This window comes from Plutella xylostella, chromosome 9 (genome assembly GCF_932276165.1).
Source record: "Plutella xylostella chromosome 9, ilPluXylo3.1, whole genome shotgun sequence".
In the NCBI taxonomy this organism is placed as follows: Eukaryota; Metazoa; Arthropoda; class Insecta; order Lepidoptera; family Plutellidae; genus Plutella; species Plutella xylostella.
In genome coordinates, this window is record NC_063989.1 from 4,638,196 (window position 1) to 4,664,795 (window position 26,600).

The 26,600-nt window shown below is 36.9% G+C and overlaps 2 protein-coding genes across 5 annotated transcripts in view; one reads left to right on the top strand and one right to left on the bottom strand.

Annotated features, from left to right (window-relative positions):
• The window catches only part of LOC105387388 (tyrosine kinase receptor Cad96Ca), a 57,408-nt gene that overhangs the window by 19,225 nt on the left and 11,583 nt on the right, over positions 1–26,600 (top strand). The window contains exons 2-9 of one of the 4 annotated variants that reach the window (XM_048622884.1): positions 7,743–7,956; positions 16,673–16,764; positions 17,138–17,272; positions 19,121–19,570; positions 20,356–20,469; positions 21,743–21,884; positions 24,366–24,392; positions 24,687–24,811. In XM_048622884.1, coding sequence (XP_048478841.1) covers positions 7,902–7,956; positions 16,673–16,764; positions 17,138–17,272; positions 19,121–19,570; positions 20,356–20,469; positions 21,743–21,884; positions 24,366–24,392; positions 24,687–24,811 — 1,140 coding nt within the window. In that variant the 5' untranslated portion in view covers positions 7,743–7,901. Of the gene's footprint in view, positions 1–7,742; positions 7,957–16,672; positions 16,900–17,137; positions 17,273–19,120; positions 19,571–20,355; positions 20,470–21,742; positions 21,885–24,365; positions 24,518–24,686; positions 24,812–26,600 lie in introns of all 4 variants that reach the window. The other 3 variants (XM_048622885.1, XM_048622883.1, XM_048622882.1) reach the window with 3 other exon arrangements.
• On the bottom strand, positions 5,096–6,917 carry LOC105387387 (catalase-2). The gene is made up of 2 exons (XM_011558103.3): positions 6,777–6,917; positions 5,096–6,584 (listed from the first exon to the last, which is right to left on the bottom strand). The coding sequence occupies exons 1-2, from the start codon at positions 6,900–6,902 to the stop codon at positions 5,103–5,105; spliced, it is 1,608 nt and encodes a 535-aa protein (XP_011556405.3). The 5' UTR covers positions 6,903–6,917; the 3' UTR covers positions 5,096–5,102.

The following is a 26,600-nucleotide window of genomic DNA, read 5'->3' on the forward strand; positions in this document are numbered from 1 at the left end:
AGATGCACTGCACCACGCGACTGACAATAGGTACTTTTCTTGATGAAATTCTAGATTCGGGAGAAAACGTTTTACACTAACTAAATATCAACCAATCTCTTTGATTTTGATGTCAATCGCTTCAGCATAATATATTCGAGGTTTATAGCTTTCGCTTTTTTAAAAAAATGCATTATTATTGTTCAACAAACGGCTTGATTTAACACACGAAAATTACGTTATTTGAGGTGCCTATAAGTTTGAATCTATAGAAAATTTTGAAAAAAGAAAAAGCTATAAACCTAGTTATACCTTGTGTGAATAACATACTCATCATTTTGTCATACTCAAAATCATGGAGATTGGATAATATTTCGAGGTAGTAAAACGTTTTCTCTTTTTGTATGGACGAACAAGTGCTATACTCTCCTCACAATTTTTTTTTCTGTTGCCTCTTGTTTCTGTGCCAAAGCTAGCGTTTTCGCACTCTACTCACTTACACTATTCACGGCACTCAACATAGTGTTTTGATAGTTAACGTAAACTACTAGTTCGCGTTAACTGAAAGTTGGCATTTGCTTCCATTTACTACGCAATACCATTAAATCAATCCTATGCTTTCACTCACTATTGGTGGTACCTATTTGTGACTTACTTTGGAATTTATTTCTATTAAGTATAATAGTTTTGTAATAATATTATATACCTATATTGAATGATACAGATAGACTTGAGCTAAACTGGTTATGTTCCGTTCATGTGATCAAAGTTATATATGAGTTACATATTTATTGTACAATATTTTGGGAAGAGCGGTCATAATAATTCCTTAAATAGATTTAAAAACTTAAAAGACCTAGCGAAATTGACGTAGTCATTAGTCATACAGTCAGAGAGCCTTTAAAAACTTGAATTGAAGTTAAAAGGATGTGGCTTTACAAACCGACTTGTTTCTCCTACTAATTGCTTGTGTTTTTGAATAAATTATTTTAATTTGTAAAGTTATTTTAATGGTCACCTGGTTTAAAATTCACAATGTTAAATGATTTACGTGTGTGTCTGCACCAATGTTCCTAAGTAATTTTCTATCCAATTAATCGGTGTTTTCAAAAGTTTTCGGGTGTTTTATAACTTCTAATTATGTTATCTTATAAAAAATATTTTTGGCTAATACGAAGATTCGATTTCCTACATAAACAACTTATTGTCGACGCACAGCGCTTATGTAGTACCTACTATACGTATTATATAGTATACGTGCATTGTAGTTCTTATTTGCTTTTAATTTATCTACATTTTCCTCAACGTTAGTCTCCTAGTACTTAGTACCGTCAGCAAGAGAGTTGCACGTTTGATTGTAATGATTCTAATTGGTCAATGGTGTAATGGTGTTTTTAATAATATAGTATAACGTAACCAAAGTTAATATCCCCCGACATAAATCAAAACTAAAAGTAGCATAACTTTTGAAAGGCCAAGCCAATTTTCATAAAATATGGCTAAGAACACTCGGGGTAACATTACCTTTGACCCAAAAAGGTTCAGCCGTTCGGAAGCTACGCCAACATAGACAGATACACAGACGCGTCAAACTTATAAGACCTCTCTTATTTTTCGGGCATAAAAATACAAATATTTACCATAGTAACAAGGAAACTGGTTCAGTGAGGTAGATCGCCCTAAGTGTCCATTACTTGAGGAGGTCGTAAATGCGGGGGAATCTTTAGAGGGCTTAGTGTAAGTTTATCATTACCGATCGAGCAGTGAAATCTTACGCGAATTGGTATATCGTGGAGCTAGTACAGCTACTTACCGCTTGTGGCGACTTTACCGTGTCATATAAATTCACACTCGAGCATTCTCGAACGGTGTAAAACTCGCACTACCCATACTGCGCAGTGTTGGTTTATTGTAATTGACTGTCGATTTTTATGTGAGTTACTTTCTAATCCTTTCTATTGCAACAATAAGCGGCGATTCGTTCAACCTGTGAGTACTAATCGCGTTTCTAATCTTGGCAATGCTAAGTCATGAGAGCATGTTTTATTTTTTATGGAAGTTAGTTCTAATGCTAATTTCCAATAAGTATAGCTTGTATACTCCGCTATATAGAATTTATTGTGTTATTCATTACGGTTTCTACTAAAAATATTAATAGTAGTTACTTACAGTCTGCCCGCAGACATTTGAGAACCCCAATAAGGGTGAGGCCCCATTGAGGTCGCACCAATACGGCCTCGCCTTATAGATGTTAGACGGTGGCTTTAAATCTATCGATCATTAATGACCCAGCATGTATACAGTAATTACTATAAGGATATTGATAAGGAAACTAGTTTATAACTCGGAAAACAATGTACCTAATTATTCATTAAATAGCTATTAAGCATACGTCAGACTTTAATTTTGTTATAAATAAAGATGTTGGTAGAGTAGGAATGCAAGACACGCCTGCACGAGTCCGCGTTATTCTGTGACGGCACAATATAGACCAGTCAGTGGGGTTATCACCACCGAAAACAATCCTTAAGCAGCGTCGTTCGTTTGTCAAATATGACGTAACTTGTATGGACCTGACATATTATGTTAATTTCACAGTAAACAGTGTACAGTGTCACAAACTTATCTGTTCCGGTGAGAGCGAACTAAATTGATTTATATCTGATTACTTACTAATGAATTACATATTGATAAGGATTGGATGGGTTCCATAAAACCGCAAGAGCGAATTACCACTACTGGCAAACATAAAAAGTTATGGAATGAAGAAATATTAGACATTTACGTGAGCTGTCACCGGAACAGATAAGTTTGTGGCACTGTACAGTGTACGTCGTGTCGTGTCAAATTCACAGCAGTAGGCCAGCTAGCCGTCCACGGCGTGTCAACCACACTTTGAGCTCCCCAAGTGTGTGAATTTTCCGAACATCAAATGCACCCGTTTCAGCGTTTCCCTTTGTACGTTAAACTACACTAGATACAGACTAAAGCCCTAGCTTAACGAAATAACGAACGAACGGAAGCTGCCATGCAATCGGTACGCTTCATGCAACGTGATAGAGCCGTGTTTAGCGCTCCGAAAATTCGTTTGTAAGCTAGAGTGAACCGGGTCGATTATACTCGTATGTATATTGTTTGGAAAATTTAAATTTAAATTTTCTTAGAAACGTAGGCAGCGTTGCGTGGACAGCCTAGGTAATTACTGGTTATCATCATGGTGAGCTATCATGATTTATTATCAAACTATAAAGTTTAGTAGTTCTAATCAGTTCATTAACCCTAGCCTCAAAATTGGAAGGGTCCGGAAAAAACTGTTAATTATATTTAATTTCTTCTACCAAAAACTCTGTGCCATCGTGTATTATTCAATAACGATACCTACAATAAAAATTGACCCTTCTAAGAGCACTTACCTTAATTTCCTAAGCAGCAATTTCGCCGCTATTTTGTTTCTTATAGAGAGATACAGATAAATACAAAATACCGACCATACTCTGTAAAACTTTTTGGAATACACTACTTCAATTATTATAGTTTCATTAGAATTTATGTATGTATTAAACAATTATTGTAGCTTTCACTTCTACCCGAAAGAAATGACTTATATCTAATTCACTGTGCGTAAATAATTAATTTAAAAGTTTTCGGCTTCCCGTAAGTCTCATAACAGAAATAAAGTAGATTGGTGCGGCCTGACTCGGTCGATGAATATTTTAAGAAGCTCGCCGTCCTCAGTCCATGATGCAAATTAAAGCACTTCAGAAAAAGTTATGAAAAGTCAAACTTTTGTGAGAATACTTCAGTAATTTTTGTGACTTCCTAAAATTATAAATTATTACGGTTGACAGGTTGAGAAGTTCATGCTTTGCTTTAAATATCTTGAAAATCATTTTTATATATTTTGTAATAATATTTATATAACATTCCGTCATAAGTATTATTCCTTCTTACATTCTTTCTTTTTAAAATAATTCACGGGCATATTAATTGTCCTGAATTACTACAGAGAGTAAATTTCTCTATTCCTCGCTCAAACAGCCGCCTTCAAAACCGCAAAACATTCAGCCTACCTCAGTCGAAGTCCAATCTTGGTCTACACTCACCTATATATCGTATGTGCTCCTCCACTAACTACATCAGAGACGAAATAGATATATTCTGTAGTTCTATTACCTCACTTAAAAGTAGTCTGAAGAAAATTTTGTAAATATAATAATAATCATATTCCCTAGTAATCAAGATTAACCCTAATATTAATGTAATTTGGCTAGCATGTGCCACCTAAATTATTAAGTATTTTAAGAAACGCAAGCTGTGTCTGCAACTAGTAGAATATAATCTTAAGTTCTTTTAATTGTTTAAAGTTACATTGCGTAGATTATGTTCAGTTTTGTAGACCAAATAATAAAAAAAAATAAAAAAAAAAAAAAAATTCTTGCATGCAAATCCAAGACAAATCCCTCATGTCTATATTATTAGTATAGGTAGACATCCATGTAGACGACAATCAACATTGAAGATAATAAGTCCTATCTTAACCCCTTTGATGCAATGTATCTGAAGTGAAGCGAGCAGGTAGGATGCGTTGCGATTGACTAAATCACTAGACTGATGTGCAGATAGGAATAAAGACGTCTGAATAGTGAGGGTCTGAGACAAAGGCAATCTGTATGCAAACTTGAGCCATCTAAAACGGTTCAGCTGCTGCTCCAGTGATTGTATTACCTGCAGATTTGTAGACAGAAACAATTTTATTGATAAAATTTATTTTGTACAATACTAGAGAGGAGATTGCTTCTTGCGAAGTGAAGTGGTTCTGATTTGATTTGGATTACAGATATAGGACAGGACAAACTTACTTTTATACTATGTATATCAAATTTTATACTTACTATTTATTTAATTCATTAAAGTCGCCGTATTACTTATTATGTTAATTATTAACATACAAAAACACTAAAAGTAAGCTCATTATTTTTAAGTAGGTATATTTTAATAAGTACATAATGGATACTAAGAACAATTTAGCAAATTAGGAACATGTACATTCGCGAGCAATGAAAAAGTTCCAGTAACATAGCACCAAATTACTCCTAAACGGAATTTAACAGCGCATCATAACATTAATATTTCCTGTAAGGATTAAGTTTGACAGGATCTAGGTCTTCCACCACTTGAGGCAGTGTAACCCTCTGCTTCAGCTCATCGAGTGTGTTGACGTATCTGGCCGCCAAGTCTTCATCGACACTCTCCAGCAGCGCCACAAATCTTTCAATCACGGAATGTTCCACCCGTAAAGACACGTTTGCCATGTTGTCTATCATTCTCTGTTTTTGTTCATCCGTTGCAGTCACTTCATTATAGAACCTTTTACATCCTGCCAAGTCTGCAGTGTTTTCTTGATATATATCGAGCTGTCTGACGGGTCTAGACTGATCCTCGTATGGAACTGGTCCGTTGAAGGAATTAAATGGATAACTCACTGCATCTCCTTCGTCATCTAGAACTGGAGGAGTTCCTTTTCTGTTGTAAGTTCTGGCATAGAATGGGCAATTAACACCAATTTTGTTAGGATTTATACCTAACCGATTATTTTGTGAGTCGTGATATGCAATGACTCTTCCTCTAAACAGCTCATCAGGGGGCTCCAAAATGCCCGGTACTAGATTGGTTGGATTAAATGCCGCCTGATTTACTTCCGCATAATGATTGTCTACATTGCGATTTAAAACAAAACGTCCTACTTGTACTGTGGTGAAGGTGCCGTTAGGCCACAGACGGGTTACGTCAAACGGATCAAAGTTAACTTTGCTGAGGTCCGATGTCGATAAAACATCCATGTCTAGTCTCCAAGATGGATAGTTGCCATTCTCGATTGAGTTATAAATATCGCGCATGAACAGGTCTGGGTCATATTCTGCAATTGCTGAGGACTCTTCTAATGTAAAACTTTTGTAGCCTAGCTCAGTGATAAAACTGAACTTTACGAAATACGATTGACCTTCATTATTGTATAGTTCAAACGTGTGCATTGGGAAAGCATTCATATGTCTAAAGCCTCTCGGTAATCCAAACTCTGAGAACACCCAAAGCATGGTCTGTAATGAAACAGGATTTCTTGTAATGAAATCAAGTTGTGAAGTGGGGTCCCGAATATTTGTCTTTGGATTGGGTCTAAAAGAATGCAAGAAATCTCTGAATAGTATTGGATCTTTGTAAAAATATACTGGAATATTAAGTCCCAATAGGTCGAAATTACCTTCTTCAGTGTACATTTTGAAGGACAGGCCTTTGCCGGTGACTGGATACAAGTCACTGGCGCCTACGTCTATTTGTGAAATTGCCATTCGAGCCAGAACTGGGGTTCGTTTACCCACTTTTTCGAATACCTTTGCTTTGGTATACATGGTGACGTCACTGGTGACTTCGAAGTACCCGTGAGCTCCGGTAGCCTTCGCCAGCACCTCCCGATCCGGTCGCTTGGACATGGCTTCATGTTTGATGCTCTCAAATACAAACGGATTGTTCAAAAAGTTCTTCCCAGCAACTCTCATTTGAGAGACATGGACAGGCTGACCCGAAGATGTAGTCAGTAAAGCAGGAGTCTAAATTCAAAATAATCCAGATGAGTTGACTTGTTTAAAATATTTTTTTCATTAATATTTATTGTATTCTATTTATTTTGTTACTATTTAGTACAAAGTAACTATGTAATTCACTATCTATTTTGATACTAAATTACAGTAAGTATAACATTTGTAAGAGTACACTTTCAAATAAAAAAGTCAAGAACTTACCGGGTGTTTTTCCTTATAATCAAATAACTGCATTGAAACAGGGTCTACATTTGCATCACTTAAGTTTAAAGCTTTCGCAGCTTCTAAGAATAAAATTAAATGCAATACACTTCTTATTCGCTTCATGTCTCATCCTATAATAATACAGCTGGGCGTTGTGTTATTTACTTGGTTGTATTTATCTTAGTAAATGCCATCTGTTAAATCACGCTATACAGGGTGTTATAGAACACATTATAATCATGAATTGGGATTGTATATTACCTTAATTTAAATTTCTAATGTGAAGAATTCATTATGGACTACACTGGTTAACTTATGCTAAATCATTATCATAATAATTATGCATTAATATTGAATTGATATGTCAGGTAAATTTCTAGACAATATGCTGGTAAAACCCTTCAAAATATGATATTATATCAGTTTTTAAGAAGTTATGATGCATGCCTTATCATTAATCTCACGCCTTCAACTGGAAACTACCTAGATGTTGGTAAGTTTTCAACGTTGATCGCTGGCTCGTAGCTAGGCCAGTAAATCACAATGTAGAAGTATAAAAAAAACCATAATACTTATTTCAAAGCAGATTAAAAACTTCTACGTATTTCAGTAACTCCTTCATAATCAACGTTTCCTGGCGTTTAGGCCAGCGGCAAAATAATTTGTTCCATTTCTGAGCGAAAATCTGAAACCGCCGGTCCCACTTGAGATTTGGCTACCTCAAATCAGTGCCGGCTTGTAGCAGTCACCATACCTAAAAGCCTAAATTATTGCATAATTTATGTAGGTTTTTGACAAAAAGCTCGGTAGGAAACGCCGACGTATTTACAAAAGCAGCCTTATTGATGGCACCGCTACCGTAGAAAACTGGAGCTTTGCAGAGAATTTGCATAAAACTACTTAATTTACATAACACATTTTTGCAAGTTTTCTTTTCTAATTTTACCTGTTCTATTGTTTCAGATAACTGCGACTACAAGTAGTGAAGTGAGATAATAAAGTGTTGGAAGTATTCAGTGATAGTGACATTGTGATGCAAGCCGTGCACTCTACATCAGCTACACAAATGAAGCCGCACAGACTGAAAGTTGCAAACACAGTGACGCCTTACAGTGACCAATCATGAGTGTCATACTCGTATATGTCTGGATTTCCCTAGCAGGATGTGGAACTATTGGTGAGTTCTTAATTTTTTTATAATGAAATACCAACGATATTTTATTAATGTAAGTAAAATTCTCTAAAGTTACGAGTATGTGTACCGGTATATACAACAAGCAACTCCAAACAAAACAGGGGGTATTAGAAGTGCACAAATTGTGTAACACATGAAAGTACAGTAACACAATACTACGATCCGAATAAAACTCTTTCGTGAATGTTTATCGATACACCCTGTATCTCAGGTATTCAATTCATTTATCGGTGCATTCGTGGTAGCTGTACTGTACAAAAACCCTGCATTTCAAACCTAAAAAACTCAGAAAACCAGGCAGGCAGGGTGTAAATAGAACATGCCTCTATGTGCCGTGCTGGGAGCTGGCAGAAATGTCTGAATGCATAGTGCTTTAATTAATTATGTGAGGTGTGAGCACCGAACAGTGGGCATACATAATACCTTCTTCTTAATTAATTACACACAAATACCAGCGGCAGATGTCAAATAAAAAAGACGTGGCTATACATGTGCAGCGCAAAATTTTGTATGTACATATACATACATGTATGCTAAACAGCTGTAACAACTAACAACAGAAGAGAGCAATGTTTACTGTTATTTATGTACATGCTAATTCAGGCGGTGCATTTAAATAACTAGCGAAATTCAGCAAATAATAATGAAATACGTAATGCGAAGCTAAAATATCAAACGATTGGCCGTTATTTTATCCCAAAAACGTAGATTAATCTTGTAAACTGAAATGAAACAAATTAAGCACTTATTACCGTATTAGATGTTCCGTTTCATTTATTTTCCTTTTAATTAACTAATTGAGCTCACATAATTAACTAACTAATTATTATAATTTAGACCCAACGCTTAGAAAAATGAAGCTTTTCATTAAGTCATTTTTTCCAAGCGCTCAGCCACGTCTAATCCAAGTCTAAGCATTTGGATTAGGTATTAGAAGTTCTTAGAAACTACCAGGACACTAGGGATAGCTAGCAGGTAGTTCGTTCCTGTACGTGAGGCGGCGGCGGCGGCGAGGCGGGAGGTGCGGGGGGGAGGACATAGTATCCAGAGTCCGGTTTTATACATGTGTGCTATACACGCGTCACACACCTCCCCATACTACTAACCAGTTTCCTATGATCCCTATATCCGTTTCACTCAGTCCATTGAGTTTGAAAATAAAAGAGTGAGATAGAGAGCCTACGCATCCTACGAACCGTTTGCCTGATGTGTGGTTGACACCAGGCGGGCGTTCACACAGCACTACTAGGATAACATAGGAATGGCGAAGCTTTTAGTAGTATATTTACGTCTGGAGCTGGAATGCAGACAATGAGACACCAACAACAGAACGCTATTATAGCATTTTTTTTTGTTTTTCGCAGTCGTCGTCACTGAGCTGGAAAAATATTAAGGTCGCAAGCAATTTTTCATTCTTTTGTTTGATGACGTCACTGCGTAGGTACTAATTATGCCTTCTTCTCACCACTGACGCGTGGCGTGAACGATTTATCACAAAATGATATTGTGATAAATGGGAATACATCAACCGAAGCCGTCAGTTATATACTTTATATACCGTCAAAAGATCTAGGAAGTGCTTCTTATGCAGGCACAGGGCTTATTCAACGACCTACCGTAGATATTTCTTTACTGAAGATGGAATGTGGTGAAATTATATTTCGAAAATGGAAGAGAGCTGTCAGTTCCTATGAATTGTATAAGTATGTCGTAGGATAATTTACGAATACCTACATACCTATATTATATTATTGCAAAACGTTACATATACAATACATATTATACATAAATAATCTACTAAAGCATAAATAGTAGGTTCAGTACTTAGAATAATAATAATAACTTCATAAATGATAAAATGATAAATTTTCAATCTTTTAAGGTTACTTAAAAGACGTCATTTGCAAGACTGTACTAATTGAAATAATATTAGTGGATAGTTACATAGCTATTAATAATTGTTATATACGTAATTATCTACTCGACGTAATATTTATCATCATCGACTCAGTTTCATCCATCATTCATATTCATGCGGGCATTCGGTAGATTCTAGACTTCGCATGTTTGATTGATTTTATTTGTGAGTTCCTCCTCTTTCCACTGGGCTCCTGGTAGCGCACGGAACTTATAAGAGTTCCCGCAGCGGACCTCCTTTCGGTGTTTGGATTTTTAACTTTTATTTTTCTATCGCTGCGCCGCATTCGCATGACTTGCGAAAAGAATTTCTCGGGTTTTTTATAAAATGCCTAATTTATGTAAAGATGGTAGAAGGTAGAAGTGACGAACAAAAATCGACACATGACACCATAGACAATATAGACATAGAACAACGCGGACTCGGGTGTACTTGACTCGCTCATTACCATTAATGTCGAGATTATTCCGATCGTACAATACAGCAAGAATATTTCCATAGTTTATGGTGTTAGACAAAGCGAGAGCTCCGAGATCTTGATAGAGATAGATGTAACATACACAGTCTCGACTCTTGGTCTGGGAATATAACCGGATTGTACCAGGGCACCCGCACTAGACAGAGTTATGGTAAACGAGCCACAGGCATGCGGTTGCCTTCTAACCTACTAAGCGTGGAGCGTGCAGTGGAGGCTAACAATAAAGGGATTAGTAGAACTGCAATGCTATTCCCCTGATGCCTAGTAATATGCAGATAGGTTTGGTATTATAGCATACACTGGATCATGTCATTCGCAGCTAATGTTAAATATTTTTTCATATCATTTTAACATTTCCGTGTCAAATATTCTTAATATACTATTTTTATTATGCTTTATGTATTTATTGTGTTATTATTCATTAAGTTCACAAGCATCTTGTGAAGTTGGCGTATAAGATGATAGTAAAGTCTTCTCACGGCCGCTAGCCGTAGTTTGCATGAGAAACACACAGTTATCTACAATTTGCAACCACTGACATCTCACCTCTAGGTATCTCAAGAGAGCGGCACACATGCCTACATACGATACATTATAAGCACCTACCCTAATTACTCTCAGCTTAGCACAATACGTGAAGTTGTTTACGTAAGGCAATCATTTTACCCTTAGCTGTATAAAAGGCATTGCTGCGGTGCTTTCAGGATTTCAACTTCTGCCATGAAGCTTTCTCTACTCAAAAAATGACACGCATTCAGTATAAATAGGTTATGTTCTATGCCCCTGTTTCAATGTTGTTCTTGTTATATGGATCCAGTCGTCTATCGGCCACACCAAATAGAGTTAGATCAGCGTTCGATACATTAGAGCTTGGGCAACAGGACAATGACGCAGTTCAATAGGACTGACTTGCAATTTTATTGAAGTTACCAATGACATACCTACTCGTTAAGTTTAAAATTGATCTTAAAAAATATTAAGTTAGGCCCGGGTCTCCTATTTAGGCCGTTGGTCGCGTCCAGCGTCACGCCGTAGGCCGCGTCACGACGCTCACTATAGAAATGTACTGATGCGGTCTCCCTCACACGCCGACGTTGGCGCGTATATGTAGGGAGCATCGTGACGCGGCCTACGGCGGTGACACTTGACGCGACCTACGGAGTAAATAGGAGACCCGGGCCTTAATATCTAACCTTTAACGTCTAACGCTTATCTGATATAGGATCATTACCCTCCTTTTCGCTTCGCCATAGTTGGGTTAAAATTAATAACTTTTCGAAAACTTTAAATATTCACTATTAAATGTTCTGTAGGAATAGCTATAATCGGAAATAATGAATTTTCATTCAAAAACAAAATAATGTACCTTAAAGTAAGGACATCGACGTAATCAATATTATGGTCCATTATGAATTGATGATTATGGAACAATATAATAATATCGACGCCCTAACAACACCCTGTTTAACATTTTATATATCTCTTTACATTATATCGTTATTCACATAAAACGTTGCTTTATAGAGACCTGGGAGGAAAACAAATAAAATGTATACTTTTCGAGTTTGTACGGCGAACAATAACAACCGTACAAATATTTGGTTTATTTAATTGTTGATGTCTGTATGTGTGTATACTGTGTGATTTCAAGTCTGCAGGGGTAGCTTCGACCCGCGGGCTTCCCTAGGGAATTGAGTAAAGGAGAACATACTGTTTATTATACCCATTCTACCACCTATGTACTGCTTCTTTAATGAAAGATCGTTGCAAGACCATCTCGCTAGATATTAATAAATATGCTACGTAAAACCTGTTTAAAACCAAATTCAAATAAAATAGCCCAACCACATTTCTGGCCGCGGTCACCGATGCGTCACTCTCATACGGGCTGCAATCATTAAAAAGAGGAAGTTTATTCATTTTAATACTCATTATTCATTAAATTACGCGTTAAAATTCATGACAATTCGTACTTACTGCACTTCGGTGTTATAAGTTTGTATGTAAGTATATTTAATTTAAATGACGCTGACGTTTTAAGAGACGTTGTAGTTGATAGATATATAATTATATAAGGAGTGACTTATCTTTCGAACACAAACAATATATTATACCTACCAGTTTTGCAACAGCCTGTATAATATTACGTACCTATATATTTTGATCTGTCATCGCCAACGAGCAGCGTCGTATCCGCAATCCGCATGACTGTAAAACCAGGCTTAATCTCGATTTAAGGATCGGTAAGTACCTACGCCCGATAAGGACGATCCTAACCCTGACATTGACATCGTGGGTCATTACACAAATTCAATCTTGGGCTCTTGGCATCATTCAGGCCTGTCCGTCCATTTAACGAGACACTACTAAGTCGGCTACTAATCTTTAACCAACATTCCTAGACTAGTCGGCAATCACTTAAACATATTGCCATAAGGTCTATAGTTGGCCGAAAAACTGGCAAAAATATATTGTATCTGATCTACTATGTACCAGCTCCAGAAATGCGATCAATAAAGCAATTAATTTCAGCCTGTCGATACCCGACTTACATAAAATATTTCTGTGGTAAACCAAACGATATTTTCAACTGATCATCACTCATTGGTTTAGATACCTACCAATAACTTCTGTTGATTTACTTAGGTGTATATAAAAAGCCAAGCCAGCATATTGGCTGACATCTGACTACGTCTCATGTCTCATCATCATATCATTGACATTATCCGAATGCGCAGGAGTTATAGATAAAATATAATAGATTAAAGTGCGGATAGTGCTCCATAGTGCACCAATGAAAACTGGTTGCTATAAAAATAAACCTGGACATAATGCCCACGAGCCCGCTTAGGGAGGAAAAGCGAAGTTTAGGAGCGCAGCTGCTATACATAACCACGAATCTATCTCGTTGCTTTTAAATCGTACCGATTGCGTGAAAGCTCTCGTTTGTTCGTTTTGTTAATTCCTGGAACATGATATCCTAAAGAGTATCGAATACCCGAATTTCAATTCTTTAAACATTTAACACCTTTATTAAAACTTGTTTATCCTTTTATGAAGTTTCATTGATTATTATTATTAGGCACCTATAACTAATTATTCAATACCCATTATTTTAGTATCGCTCTTAAAAATAACAAACAATGAACATACAAGTTTTTTTTAAATCAAGTTTTAAATTATTTTTTTTTTAAATAGTCTACGTGTTTTCCCACTGCTGGGCAAAGACCTCCCCTTTAATTTTCCACTCACAATATTTATAAAATATGCTACACTACCTAGTAACTAGTTGAAATATGAAAATTCCCGAGAGGACTCGAATCCAATAATGTGAAATATGCTGCGATCACAAAATATGATTTTACGTCAACAGGAAAATGGCCTGTAAAATAACAATTTTATTAATGAAAGTATCGCGCCGTAATTTTACGTTACCGTTTGGCATGGCGACATTCAATAATAATTAGTTTATCAGGAATAGCGGTATCTATATAATAAAGAATTAAATAACATAACATAAAGTAATTTTTCCGCTTGCGGCATGGTAACAAATATTAAATATCGGTACCTACCGTGAAAATACGTTTTCATTTATACAGATACCAATGTAAATAACCTAAATACTGATTAATTACACAAGGAAAATTATAAGCCCGATCTACACATTTGTACACATACCTAACAATGTACGTCTAGTACGTAATCACTCGCACTAGAGTGTGTAAATCAGGCCTTAGGCCGCGTCCACGAGCGACGTCAGCAGGCGGTACGGACAGTGAGCGCGGGTTTCATACAAAAACTTCGCCGCCCGTACCGCTGCCGCTGTTGCTGTGAACAGCTTCATACAAATCTATGAATTTGATCAGTTACCATACCACCACCGAGACTTTAACAATAATAAATCAGAGTCGTTCCCCTGTCAAACATCTGTCTGATACATAATGTTACGATAGAATTGCAAAGCGAGCGACGCTGAAGGATTGGAAATTGCTAATGTTCGGTCGTAGTAACCCGCACCGCCCGCCGGCTTCGTGGACACAGCCTAAGAACCGTGTGTGTGTGTGTTTTTTCATTGAAACATTGCCCCTTTATACAGGCCATACCTAGTAAATACGAGTATAATAACATTCAAAATAGAGCAACAATGGTCCCTACGTGGAACTCGTTATGCAGCGACTTTAATCCGGCTATTTTATTAACACTGAAATCCTATCCTCTTTAACAAACATTTTTAACATTTGATAGAAATGTTTAAAATATTAATCATTTCTATGAAATACTTTTCATAGCCATAATGCTTATGTAAAATTTTGCTAAAGTGGATAGGATATCAGTGAGGATTAAACAATTAAGCAGCCGGCTTATGGTCGCTGGACACAAACATTATCATTAGTGACGAAACGTAATGAACATAGTAAATATGTAGGTATCCACTGACTAAATTCTTTTACAGAGTTATAGGGCAGGTACCGCAAACTGATTGTGACAACACGTAACCCGTTTTCTAAACTAAATTATATAATGAGTGTGACCTGTAGTATCCCTATACGTAGATTCAACAACCCCCAAGGACGTTATAACGAATATATAGTAAATATTCCTATACGTTACACCCATCCTCCTCTGCTTTTCAGGGTGGTAAACGATATTTTTCCAGTTTTCATAATTGCTATTAGATGGCAAAAGAGATAAAAATTAGCAACAGCGGCAGCGTTTATAATTAAAAATGTAATTTTCTCGACCATCGATATATTTTGCTCCAACGGTAACGTACCTACACGCGCCGCAGGATATGAAAGTCAATAATCGTATTTGTTGGATTTTCGTAGATTTTATTTAGACTCAGTCATAGTTTTTCCCACATTTTACTATTTTCCCACTTATTACCTACTACGTGTTGAAAACGTCATATAATATGAGTGAACTTACTGACAAACACAACATTTAATATTATGTAAATAGATTAAGATTTGATAGACACATATTTCATTCTTTAAAAACTCGTCTCGTTTCGTTTTGATTATACCTAAACGTTTCTATTTATTTAACTACTAGGTACCTATAACAATACTGCGTATTGTCATTAATTTATCCCTACATTTTACATTTTATGAAGAAAATGTTTTCCGCACTCATAATTTTTGTCTTCGGTAAAATTACGCCAAGTACAGCCAGCAACCGCCTCGTCGGTGATGGTCCGTCGTAAAACGTGAATGGCAGAAATTCCAACAAATGTTTCCCAGCGCTTCGTCAAGTCGCCATGCTAAATCTGCGTGGAGAAAGTCGAGACACCGACGACTAACGAACAGGGAAATTAGGAGAAATGCGCAATATCTGTGACGCTTTCTTTTACAATGCATATCGATCGATATTATTATTATTTGTTTACGCAACTCCCTTTCGAACTAAGTATGACCTCTACTTCATCAAGTCCTTATCAAGTCACTGTCTGACAATAGTTAATCAATTCTATCACAAAACCGTAAATAAATTGATCAAAATTTATTGGTTGTCTGAGCAAATCTCATAATCTAAATTTCAACATTTAAGTAAGTCTAGCCTAAGTCTTGTCAGTGAAAGAAAGCATTTTGTGCCGTGACCTCGTATCACTTCTCTCCATTTCAATGTCCGCAGTGGGTTCACTTTCACCAACACACAAGGATAACCTTGGCTCGCAAACAGCCGCCACGTAACGATTATCATTTTGGGCTTTGTATTATATCCGGCTTTTTGTTACATAACACGGGTTGAGACGGATCATTTGACCCACGGTTACGCGTGCGAGCAAAGTGTTACCTTTAGCGCCTTCAAGTGTCTTACGCTTTCTTTTTGCTCGATACGTTGACGTTGACTGATATAAAAAGTGGAATAAATAAAGATTTCTGAAGCATTTATCGATGATAGCAATATAAAAAAGCTCAAGTTACCTCTCTCAAGCCTGTTACAGACTTCCTTGCTTCAGTTATTACAAAAGCCATCGATGTATGGTATCGCCTTCAGCTTGTATATTATACAGAATGTTTCAATAAAATAAGTATAGAACGGGATGGGGACATCCAGAGCCATATTGTATTATTTATTAGCCTTTTATTATACAAGTTTAGAAAATTTGTCGAAAAAGGTCCTACTCCCCATCGCGGCTTTTCAAACAAAAAATGATCAGAATGACGCGCTGACTCCCCTCTCGGCTTACACACCCTATTTTTTAATCCTCTATAAGTATACTAAATTACACCTATTATTACTTATGGTTGCAATAAACGAGTATTGTATATTAAAATGCCCAACCATTCCATCCGCAGCGGCGCAAGGCCCCCTAGGCTTCAGCCTGCCAGCCATCATGCACGTGGACCGCAACTGGTACTCCCTGCCCACGGACCCGGTGGGCACGGTGGTGGCCACGGTATACCGCGAGCGCAGCGGCTCCCAGCCCGTCACCTTCGGGTTGGAGACGAGTGGTCCGCCGGCGCCGTACTCGATTGATCCGCGGTCTGGCGTGGTCACGGTCAATGATACGCTGCTGGATAAGGTAAGAGGAATTATCTCCTAGAGTAGGTAGGGTGACAGGGTTAAGCCACATTTGCTGCGTTCCAAAAAAACGGTTATAAAAAATTATGACGCAACGCAGCAATGGGGCCTCTAGTTAGTAATCGAGCGATGGTGCCGATTGAAAAAAAAAACATACTTAATTACATTGTAGCATAAAGCAAAGTGGCTTCCCGCGTCTGTCTGTAACATGTATGTATGCTGGACCGCTGGGCACGGTGGTGGCCACGGTGTACCGCGAGCGCAGCGGCTCCCAGCCCGTCACCTTCGGGTTGGAGACGAGTGGTCCGCCGGCGCCGTACGCGATTGATCCGCGGTCTGGCGTGGTCACGGTTAATGATACGCTGCTGGATAAAGTGAGAGGAATTATCTCCTAGAGTAGGTAGGGTTAAGCCACATTTGAGCGCCGCGTTAAAAAAAAACGGTTATAAAATATGTGGAAATTATGACGCAACGCAGCAATGGCTCTTGGCAGTACAATCACTACATGGTATAAAGCAAAGTCGCTTCCCGCATCTGCCTGCAACATGTATGTATGACGGACCGCTGGGCACGGTGGTGGCCACGGTGTACCGCGAGCGCAGCGGCTCCCAGCCCGTCACCTTCGGGTTGGAGACGAGTGGTCCGCCGGCGCCGTACGCGATTGATCCGCGGTCTGGGGTAGTGACGGTCAATGATACGCTGCTGGATAAGGTGAGAGGAATTTACTGCAAATAATACACATTTAGAGACCGTTTTACAATGTCTGAATATTGGCTACCTGTGGGATAAAATAAATGCGGCCGCTACACGGGTTTGTTCCACCAATAATAGCAAAGTTTTTACAGAGAGTGACCATGTCTTTTATGCCTCAGGTAGTTAGTAGTTATCCAGACATCATGAAACACGCCCATAGACCACTACATAGTGGACGCTTACCTCTTTATTAGGTACCAGTAGAGTATCATTGGGGTGCACGGAAGGACGCTGTCGTATCACATATTCGTTGTATTCTCCCTGACAAACCCTAATCTGACTGAGTAATACTAAACCTATCTAGCTTGAAGGTTTGTCACCAACACGATAGATTGGCTTAATCATAAAAACCACTTATGTTTGATTTGAATAAAAGTATATTAATGAAACCAAACACTGAAAACCAAACCAACTTTATTATTACTATTAGAGTTTCATATCAACTTTCATTAAATTATTAGTAATTTCAACATCAATATCGAGGGAAATTGAATTAAAATTAAAGTTAGAAGAGCTAAACTAAGCTTATTGGTAAACCGATGCTAATTTAACCTTTCAGTGTTAATATGAGTTTACTAACTATCGGTGCATAATTATTAGCAGTATTTCATTTAATTTATGTGCCTCGAAGTAGGTATAAGTTAGTAATGTAGATGAAAAAAATATTGCATTAATGTTTATTGTTCCCTTTCTGATCGATACCTACGATAGTTAATTTTTAGTCCGCTTTGTAAAGAAGTAAAAACTATGAGACACATTTTACAATTTAGATTATTGTCAAATGTGACGGCGAAGCACTCACAAAAAACGGTTTTTTTTTTACAAATAATCATTGTAAAAACTTGTATTGTAAATAGTGACGTTATTCTTTGCCTTAGAGACGTAGGTATTGGTTTAATTCTTCATAAAAGTGCTAGCCCCAGGAGCGCTCAAGACTCAGGGACGGTAACTACTTCAATTGTTAAACTTTAATTGAATTAAAAATACATTCTCGTCAGGACAAAGATTTTTTATTGCAACAAGTTTCAATTATAAGATTTACAGTTCATGAAAACAATAAAATATATTGTAACGGAGGAATAGAGCTTCATAAAACTCTTTTCCCGTGAGGTAATTCTTACAAAGTAATTTGTAAGTGCGTGTCAAAAAAAAATACTACTTATAATAAAACATAGGTTTATAACTTTGTACACGAATTCTTACAATCCCACTGCGAAGTTAATGGGCTTTAAAAACAAGGTAAAGCAAAATAATTAATTGCCTCTAAGTAAAGAAGGTAGGTAGGTTCAATAAACAAATTTACGGCCGGATGCGGAAGGTCGCTGTTCTATTCCCAGCCAGGGCGCGTTTGTTGTGAAAACAAGTTTGTTATCTTCCATTACCAAACATTTTATTAAAACACATTTAGTTGATTTCGAAATGAATAGCTTTGCTTTTAGAAATGATAACTATACTTGTTTAATTTACAGGAAAACCGCTCGTATTCCCTGTGGGTGACGGCGTCAGATGGCTCCATCCCGCAACGCACAGAGGTGCTCGCCACCATTACTGACAAGACCGGCAATAGGGTGCACGTCCCGCGCCCGCCGCCCTTCGACATCCCGCTACCACCGTTCAACGGACTCTCACCCTACCCCAAAACAACACAAAGAACAACCAAAGCAACAGAACTATACACCGAAGATGTACCTGAAACTACACCACCCACCACCAAAAGTCAGCCGAAGACTCCTGATGACGCTCCAAGAGCGGTGGACAATACGACCACGGAGAAAGCAGATACAGTAGTCACTAACGATGTCCCACTGACAGTGATACCACTCGTAGCTATAGGCGGCCTGGTGGTCATCGTTGCAGCTGTCATACTGTTCGTCTGGAAGAAGAATAGTGGCAGCAAAACTAAGAGCAAAGAAGATATGGTAAGTGAATGCAGACGGTGTAAAAAATCGTCATTTTAATGCTATCACTTTATGTGCAAACGTCTAATAAGAAACAGCGAAAGTTACACCGTAACTTATGACAGTAATTTCGCACAGATAGTTTAAATTGCTAGCAATCAAGTTGAGGATGTTTTATTCAAAACATGGCACTACTAGAATCACTACTTGAAACGGATAAAAAGAGGTGAAAGAACTTTTCACAAACAATTTTCGTAGACGAAAACGTGCGAAAAGCTAAAAGCATCTCATGTTTTATTTATCAACAAGATCACGCTCAGACCACATGGGATTTAGATTTTCCCATTTTCAGCACATGAAGACATACTTTGTCACGCCACAAACCGCCCCCCAGGTAACATCTATTGGGTGATTTGTGAAAAATTGCTCGGTAAATCGATTGTGGATTTGTTTGCACATGATGTCTAGGAGAAACTTGCTCCGTAGAAAAGTTTTATAAATACATATTGGAAAACTTAGATGTTTGGAGATTTGCTTTTAAAAGTTGCAATTTGCGACTAAGTTCTCACAGCTCACAGCTACGCTATCACACTGCATGTTGCGTGAATTCAAGTCCAAATGTTGACTGTATGTATGTCTGCTAAAAAAGAAAACTCAACTCCAACATACAGAAAACGCATTTACGTGCGTTCATGCTTTCATACAATTTACGCAACACGCAGCGTTAAACCCGCGGAGACCCGCCTAACTGAACAACAAAGCAAAAAAGCAAAGTTTAAAATATTACGATTGTTTTTCCATTTCAGAGCAAAGAGCCGAATGTACTCTCGATATCAGCGACGGACGCATCGTTGAACATGTGGGAACGGCCGCGGGCCTACTCCAACCGCTACGAGTCCTGGGACAACAACCATCTGCAGGTAACACTTAGTTCTTCAGAATGAACCCCAAAGTCATCCCCTTTCGCCTTAGGTACTAATAATCCTTTTTTAACAACCTGTGAAATATGTGAGATGAAGGGATAAGTGGTTTACATAGGGATAGTCACTATGGTGAAGTAGCCAGTCAGATTAGCGTCAACTAGGTACGTGCAGCGTGACCCTGGCGACTTCAGGCGGTACTTTCTTGAACCCTAATAAAAATATCGTAACATGCGCAGTAAATACCTCGTCTTCTCTAGGGTTTGTCTAAAATGTATCGATATGTTATTTATAGGTAATTATAGCATATAGTTATCAAATTCGAAGCTATCGAATTCGAGTACGTCCGAAACATAACATTACCCATTACCGAAATACTTTTGGAACTTGCTGACCCACGCACACCCGAAAAAATCTACGGAATAAAAAAAAACACAGTTGAAAATAAATCCTAATTTTAGTTAATGTATATTTTATATCATACCACTCATAACTCATAATCAATGAACATGAACATTACTGAAATTTTCCATCTCTGAATTTTCCATTTCATTTACCGTTACCTCAGTAATTTAACTTTATTGAGTTGTAGTTACATTGTATAAATTAGCAATCTATATCAAAAATATTATCCTTAACTTTTGATCGGCTTATATCTATCATATTTCTTAATTGAGAGACTCAATTCAAAATAATTTTATTCAATGAAACATTATTAACTTAAAGTTTACAGAATATATTTCATCTTTGAGGTTCTAATAAACTGTGCATCGTTAGATAAATAAAATTTATGAACTTGTAAAACTAAGACTGAAATTATTATTATTTAAACAAAGTAAACATGTCCGAAATAATATATCCCCATAAATATATATATCTCCATATTATTATTTATGAGGATTTTAGTTCCTGCTCCAAGCTGACTCAAACAAAAAAATGGAACCTTTATAAGCTTGCATATTTCCCCACCACACGGTTCTCAGGGGATTAGGAAATGTAGTGTTTCACTTCGTTTTATCCAACATCATTTAAAAAGAGCTCATTCAATGAAAGTCGGTGCACTTTACCTTAGCTCATATCGGATCTACACGGATGGAGATTTTTTAAACCCCTTAAAGTTATTAACTAAATTCAATATTTTCAAACAAAACGTAAACTTTATGACGGGTGGCACAACTCAAATTTTACGTAGTCCAAATTGAATTTTTGACAATAAGTAGGTACAAATTCTTTGATTTAGTTTATACCTTTAATGAATAAATTATGTTTCTAGTTATCAGAAGAGACTTCAATAAACGAGAAGGAGGAGCCGGCGGACGAGTGGGAGTTCCCGCGGCACCGGCTGCGGATATTCAACATCGTCGGCGAAGGCGCTTTCGGACAAGTGTGGCGCGCCAACGCCATTGATATCGACGGTATGTGTACGCCAGCACTGACTCTTTATTACTTTTAAGGTAAGCGTCCTATCAGTATCGTACGTATCGCACCAAACGGATTGTCATAAATGTATATAGAGAAATGGCGTCGGCAATGCCGATGAAGTGGACGCGCTTGTGTGAATTTCTACACAAAGAATACTGAATGCGATGCGTTTGTTTCGTACGATGCCGAAAGGTGGACGCTTATCTTTAGCGACCACTTTACTATACAATGTACCTATGTAAGTACTGTAACAAAATAATACATTTTTTCAGAACTCAATACACGTTTTCTTCTGTTTAAATCCGTTTTTATAGTGTGAATTTTTGTAGTTCTGTTTTAAAAGTATACGATTTGTACAACACGCAAAATCATACCAAACTAATAATTTCATAACTCAATTCAAAGTTACTATTACTTAGTTAAACATTTTATTTTTCCGGGTTTGGAAGGCATGTTATTTTTTTATACTTATTTTATTTGTCCTTTGACATGGTCACTGGTTCCCGACCCGGTGACTGTTGACTGTAGACCGAACTCGAATTCGCTTCATTGAAGGTAAACGTTCGTTTTGGTCGAATGCACCAGATGCTAGCTGTACAGGGCCGCAACGCATCAAGTCTGCTAATCAAGTGACTAACTATGATACATGAAAAAAATGTTAGGTACTTGGCACTTTGCTAAAGAATAGTTAACCATTAACTGTTCAGTATGTTCATCTAATACACTCACAAAGACTAAATAAATGATACCTTCTGCAATATTTAAGTAGATTTATCAATAAAACGAAACGTCAATATTTAGTTCAATTTTTAAATTAAGTATTTAGCAGATAGCCATTATTCAATTGTGAAACAAATTATTAAATTGGGCCTAATAATGCAAGTGTCTGTGGCATAGCAGTGGCGTGGAACAGTCACTGTAGGAACAGACTTGCCGATGTACAGCTGATTAACAGTAAACAAACTCAACCATTATTAGATCTACGTAACGGTTGATTATGTTACTGTACGCAATTGATGAACTACTAAATCAGGATCGTGGTGTTTGAACTACACTGGCCTGCGAAATTAAGTGTCACAGTTTAAAATAATATACAGATACTGAGACAAGATACACTTTCGAAATAACTTTTATATGATGTTTTTTTTATTAAATATTACACATAAACATTGATATAGATTATTATAGGTTTAACTACAATATGTTATATAATCCTAACTATCCTAACTAATTTTATAAATGCGAAAGTAACTGTGTCTGTATGTCTGTCTGTCTGTCCATCTGTCTGTCTGTTACTCTTTCACGCCAAAACTACTCAAGGGATTTGAATGAAATTTGGTATACATACGGTCTAGACCCTGGGAAAGAACATAGGCTACTTTTTATCCCGGAATTCCCACGGGAAAACTTTATAAGGCGAAGCGAAGCGCGCGGAAACAGCTAGTAATTTTATATTTTTATAATTGTGTAGTTTCATATAATCTTTAATCCTGTTGAACGATCCTTCAGCTAATCACTGCATTGCATCCCATACACAAGTTCTGCTTCAATTGACTTTACATTTTTTATTATTATAACCACTTAGTTTAAATAGTTAAATACGATAAACTGTACCTGTTAATTTAATCTGAGCAAATTTCAGGAGCGTAGGAAGAACGGTAAAGTTTAAAGTTGAGATGCGAAAACTTCGATATGATCCATTAATTAAATAATACTTTACATCGATCAGTTTATAAAGTTTGCAGGAAAAAAGTAAGTTATTAATATGGAGACTAACGAATATGGCTTGTAAATAATAATGTACCTAATATAAAGGGTAGGGTGAAAAACTCAGCTAAAAATCGACCAATTTAAGGGTAAATGAGTTCTCTATATGATTCCCGACTTTTTTACCTTCTTCTAGTTGGATAATTTTGTAATATATATTTTACTATTTGAAGAACATTTGTTATTACTAGGAACTTTACGAACTTACTATAGATATTCGCGCGACTAACTTATCTTTAAGCAGCGCTATCGTTAAACTAACTCTTTACGAGAGAGCTCGAGTATCGAATGGCTTCCAAGAACCGAGGGGTTGAAACTTCTCTCTAACTAATATTATTATGATCGACAGCTTTACTAAATAGCAAGTCACTTATATATTCGAAACACAGTGATAAAAAATAGTTTTAAAGAGCTATTTTCATTTATTATTGACATAGGTACAATTTTGTGAATATAAATCTGACCGCTTAAGATACATTGTCACTCGAGGTCAGAAGGGCTAGCACGGGGCGCATTTAAGATATGACAAAAGTTTTGCATCGCGCTCACTGACATCGCGCAGCCTAAGCAGCGAGCGTGACGGAGAACTTTTGTAACGTCTTAAATGCGCCCCATGCTAGCCTTTCAGGTTTCTTTACTCTAGATTGTACTAAGTATACCTAGGTACAGTAATTATTCATATGCATTAAAATATTTTAAATCCTCAGGCAAGAAAGGAGAGAGCACAGTCGCCGTGAAGACTCTAAAAGAGAACGCGTCGGAAAAAGAGAAATCAGATCTACTGCAGGAGCTGGCGGTGATGAAGGGGCTCGGCGCGCACCCCCACGTCGTGCGCCTGCTCGCCTGCTGCACCGAAAAAGTAAGTTATATACAGGATGTTGCGAAAAATTGTTTCCTTACACAGGGTGTTGCAAAAATCGTATACTAAAGCCGAAAAATGGGCTCAGGGGGTCGATCTGATAAACTTTTGTTCTAAGGCTTTTTGGAAATTCACGTGACTTTTTGTAATTTTACTATGGAGAATCATTTGAAGACTCTAAAAGAGAATGCATCAGAGAAGGAGAAGTCGGACCTGCTGCAGGAGCTGGCGGTGATGAAGGGGCTCGGCGCGCACCCCCACGTCGTGCGCCTGCTCGCCTGCTGCACAGAGAAAGTAAGTCTTATACAGAATGATGTCTCAAAAGAATTGGTTCCTTATACAAAAATAATTGGTTCCTTATATAGGATGTTGCATAAAATACTAAGCCTAAAGTAAGGACTGAGGGGGTCGTCTTGAACCACTTTTGTTCTACAACTTTCCGCTAGTATGCAACATCGCTTTTGCAACAAGAAACTTTGATGGTCACGCGACTTTTTGTATTTTTACTATGGAGAAGATAATATTATGTGTTTTCTTCTCTAAAACCAAATCTAGCGAAAGCGTTTACACAATAATACTTGAGCATGGCAGACTGTTCTTAGCCTTAACTTACATGTATTTTACGGATATGAGTTCGTCTGGCAAGTTCCCAATTACAATAAGTTCATGGAGATAGCAGTTTGCTGAGCGGGGTAGCAATTTAACCCCCGCTCCCTTCCTTTACTGTTACCTAGGTACATTAATTTTCTTAGCACTTACAGTAAAGTAAGAAATATGTGGAAAATCTTACCGTTTATGCATAAGTACTACGTGTGCAATTACAATTTTTGGCGGACGTATAAAAGGCTATGTGAGCAGTTATTCGTCCATTATTACATCATTATTCAGCATTTTTATGATCACAACAAACTTAGGTACTTATAAGTAACTAGACTTCATTTTCAATTAAATAAAAATATCATTCAATGTATTGAAGTAGGTACGTTATTTATATTGTAACTTTATATTTAGTATTGTTGAGATTACCCGGAAGGAAGCATAGTTCAGCGATTTTCTTTAAAAGGAAAATGCCTTTTTGTTATCACAGAAAAGAAGGGAGGGAAAATGTTTATAATACTTATTGTGCATACAGCACCTTTATAGTCACTCACCACCTGCCATAAAAAGATTAACCCATTTTAGGATTTAACGACGTAAAAAAACGCCGCGAGAAAATATTAACCTACTTTATTATCGGTTTAATACATGAATAATAAATACATATGTAAGTATGCTCACATGTAATAATAACTATATAGTCATAATGAATTCATACCTACATTGATCAAAATGATAAAAGTACGCTAATATAATTATTAAAAAATTCAATTATTGGGTTATTCTGTTAAAGTTATTTAAATGTATTAAGCTACAAAAATCTGTTGAAAATCTACTCACTGGCTGCAACGCCTGACCTATTTGTTTAATAGCTATATTACAATAACTCTCCAAGAAATACGAGTACCTATATCTAACTCTTAAATTGTTTTTTTTATAAACCATTGATAAATATAGCTTTTTAACTTACATCCTGTGTAGAAAAAAAATTATAACAGGAATACCCAACCCAGTGTAGCTATTGGATCAAAGAACTTCCTTTTATACGTTAAAAGAATTACGGGAGTGCTTTATTTTCCTTAAGTTCTGAAAGAAGCCAACGATATTAATTTATGGTTTAACTTTTCTGCTCTCACTGCTCATCTATCTTGATTTTGCCACGTCACATGGATAAATAACACTTAATAACACACACATTACCTACTTATTATTTATTAGTCAACGTAACATAATTATCGACAAATAATCAGCGCTGAGCTAACTAACAGCAAATCTAATACCAACCATACTCATGAACAATGAAAATGTTCCAGTGGCTATATAGTACCAAATTACTTATCCTAAACGGAAAATACAAGATTAACGACGCCGTCTGTAATATTCAAGTTACATTAACATGTAGTACATTTAACAGCGCATCAGAATATTACCAACTAATAACGTGTAAATACTGTGTTCCAAGTACGATATTTCGTTCAGTAGTTTT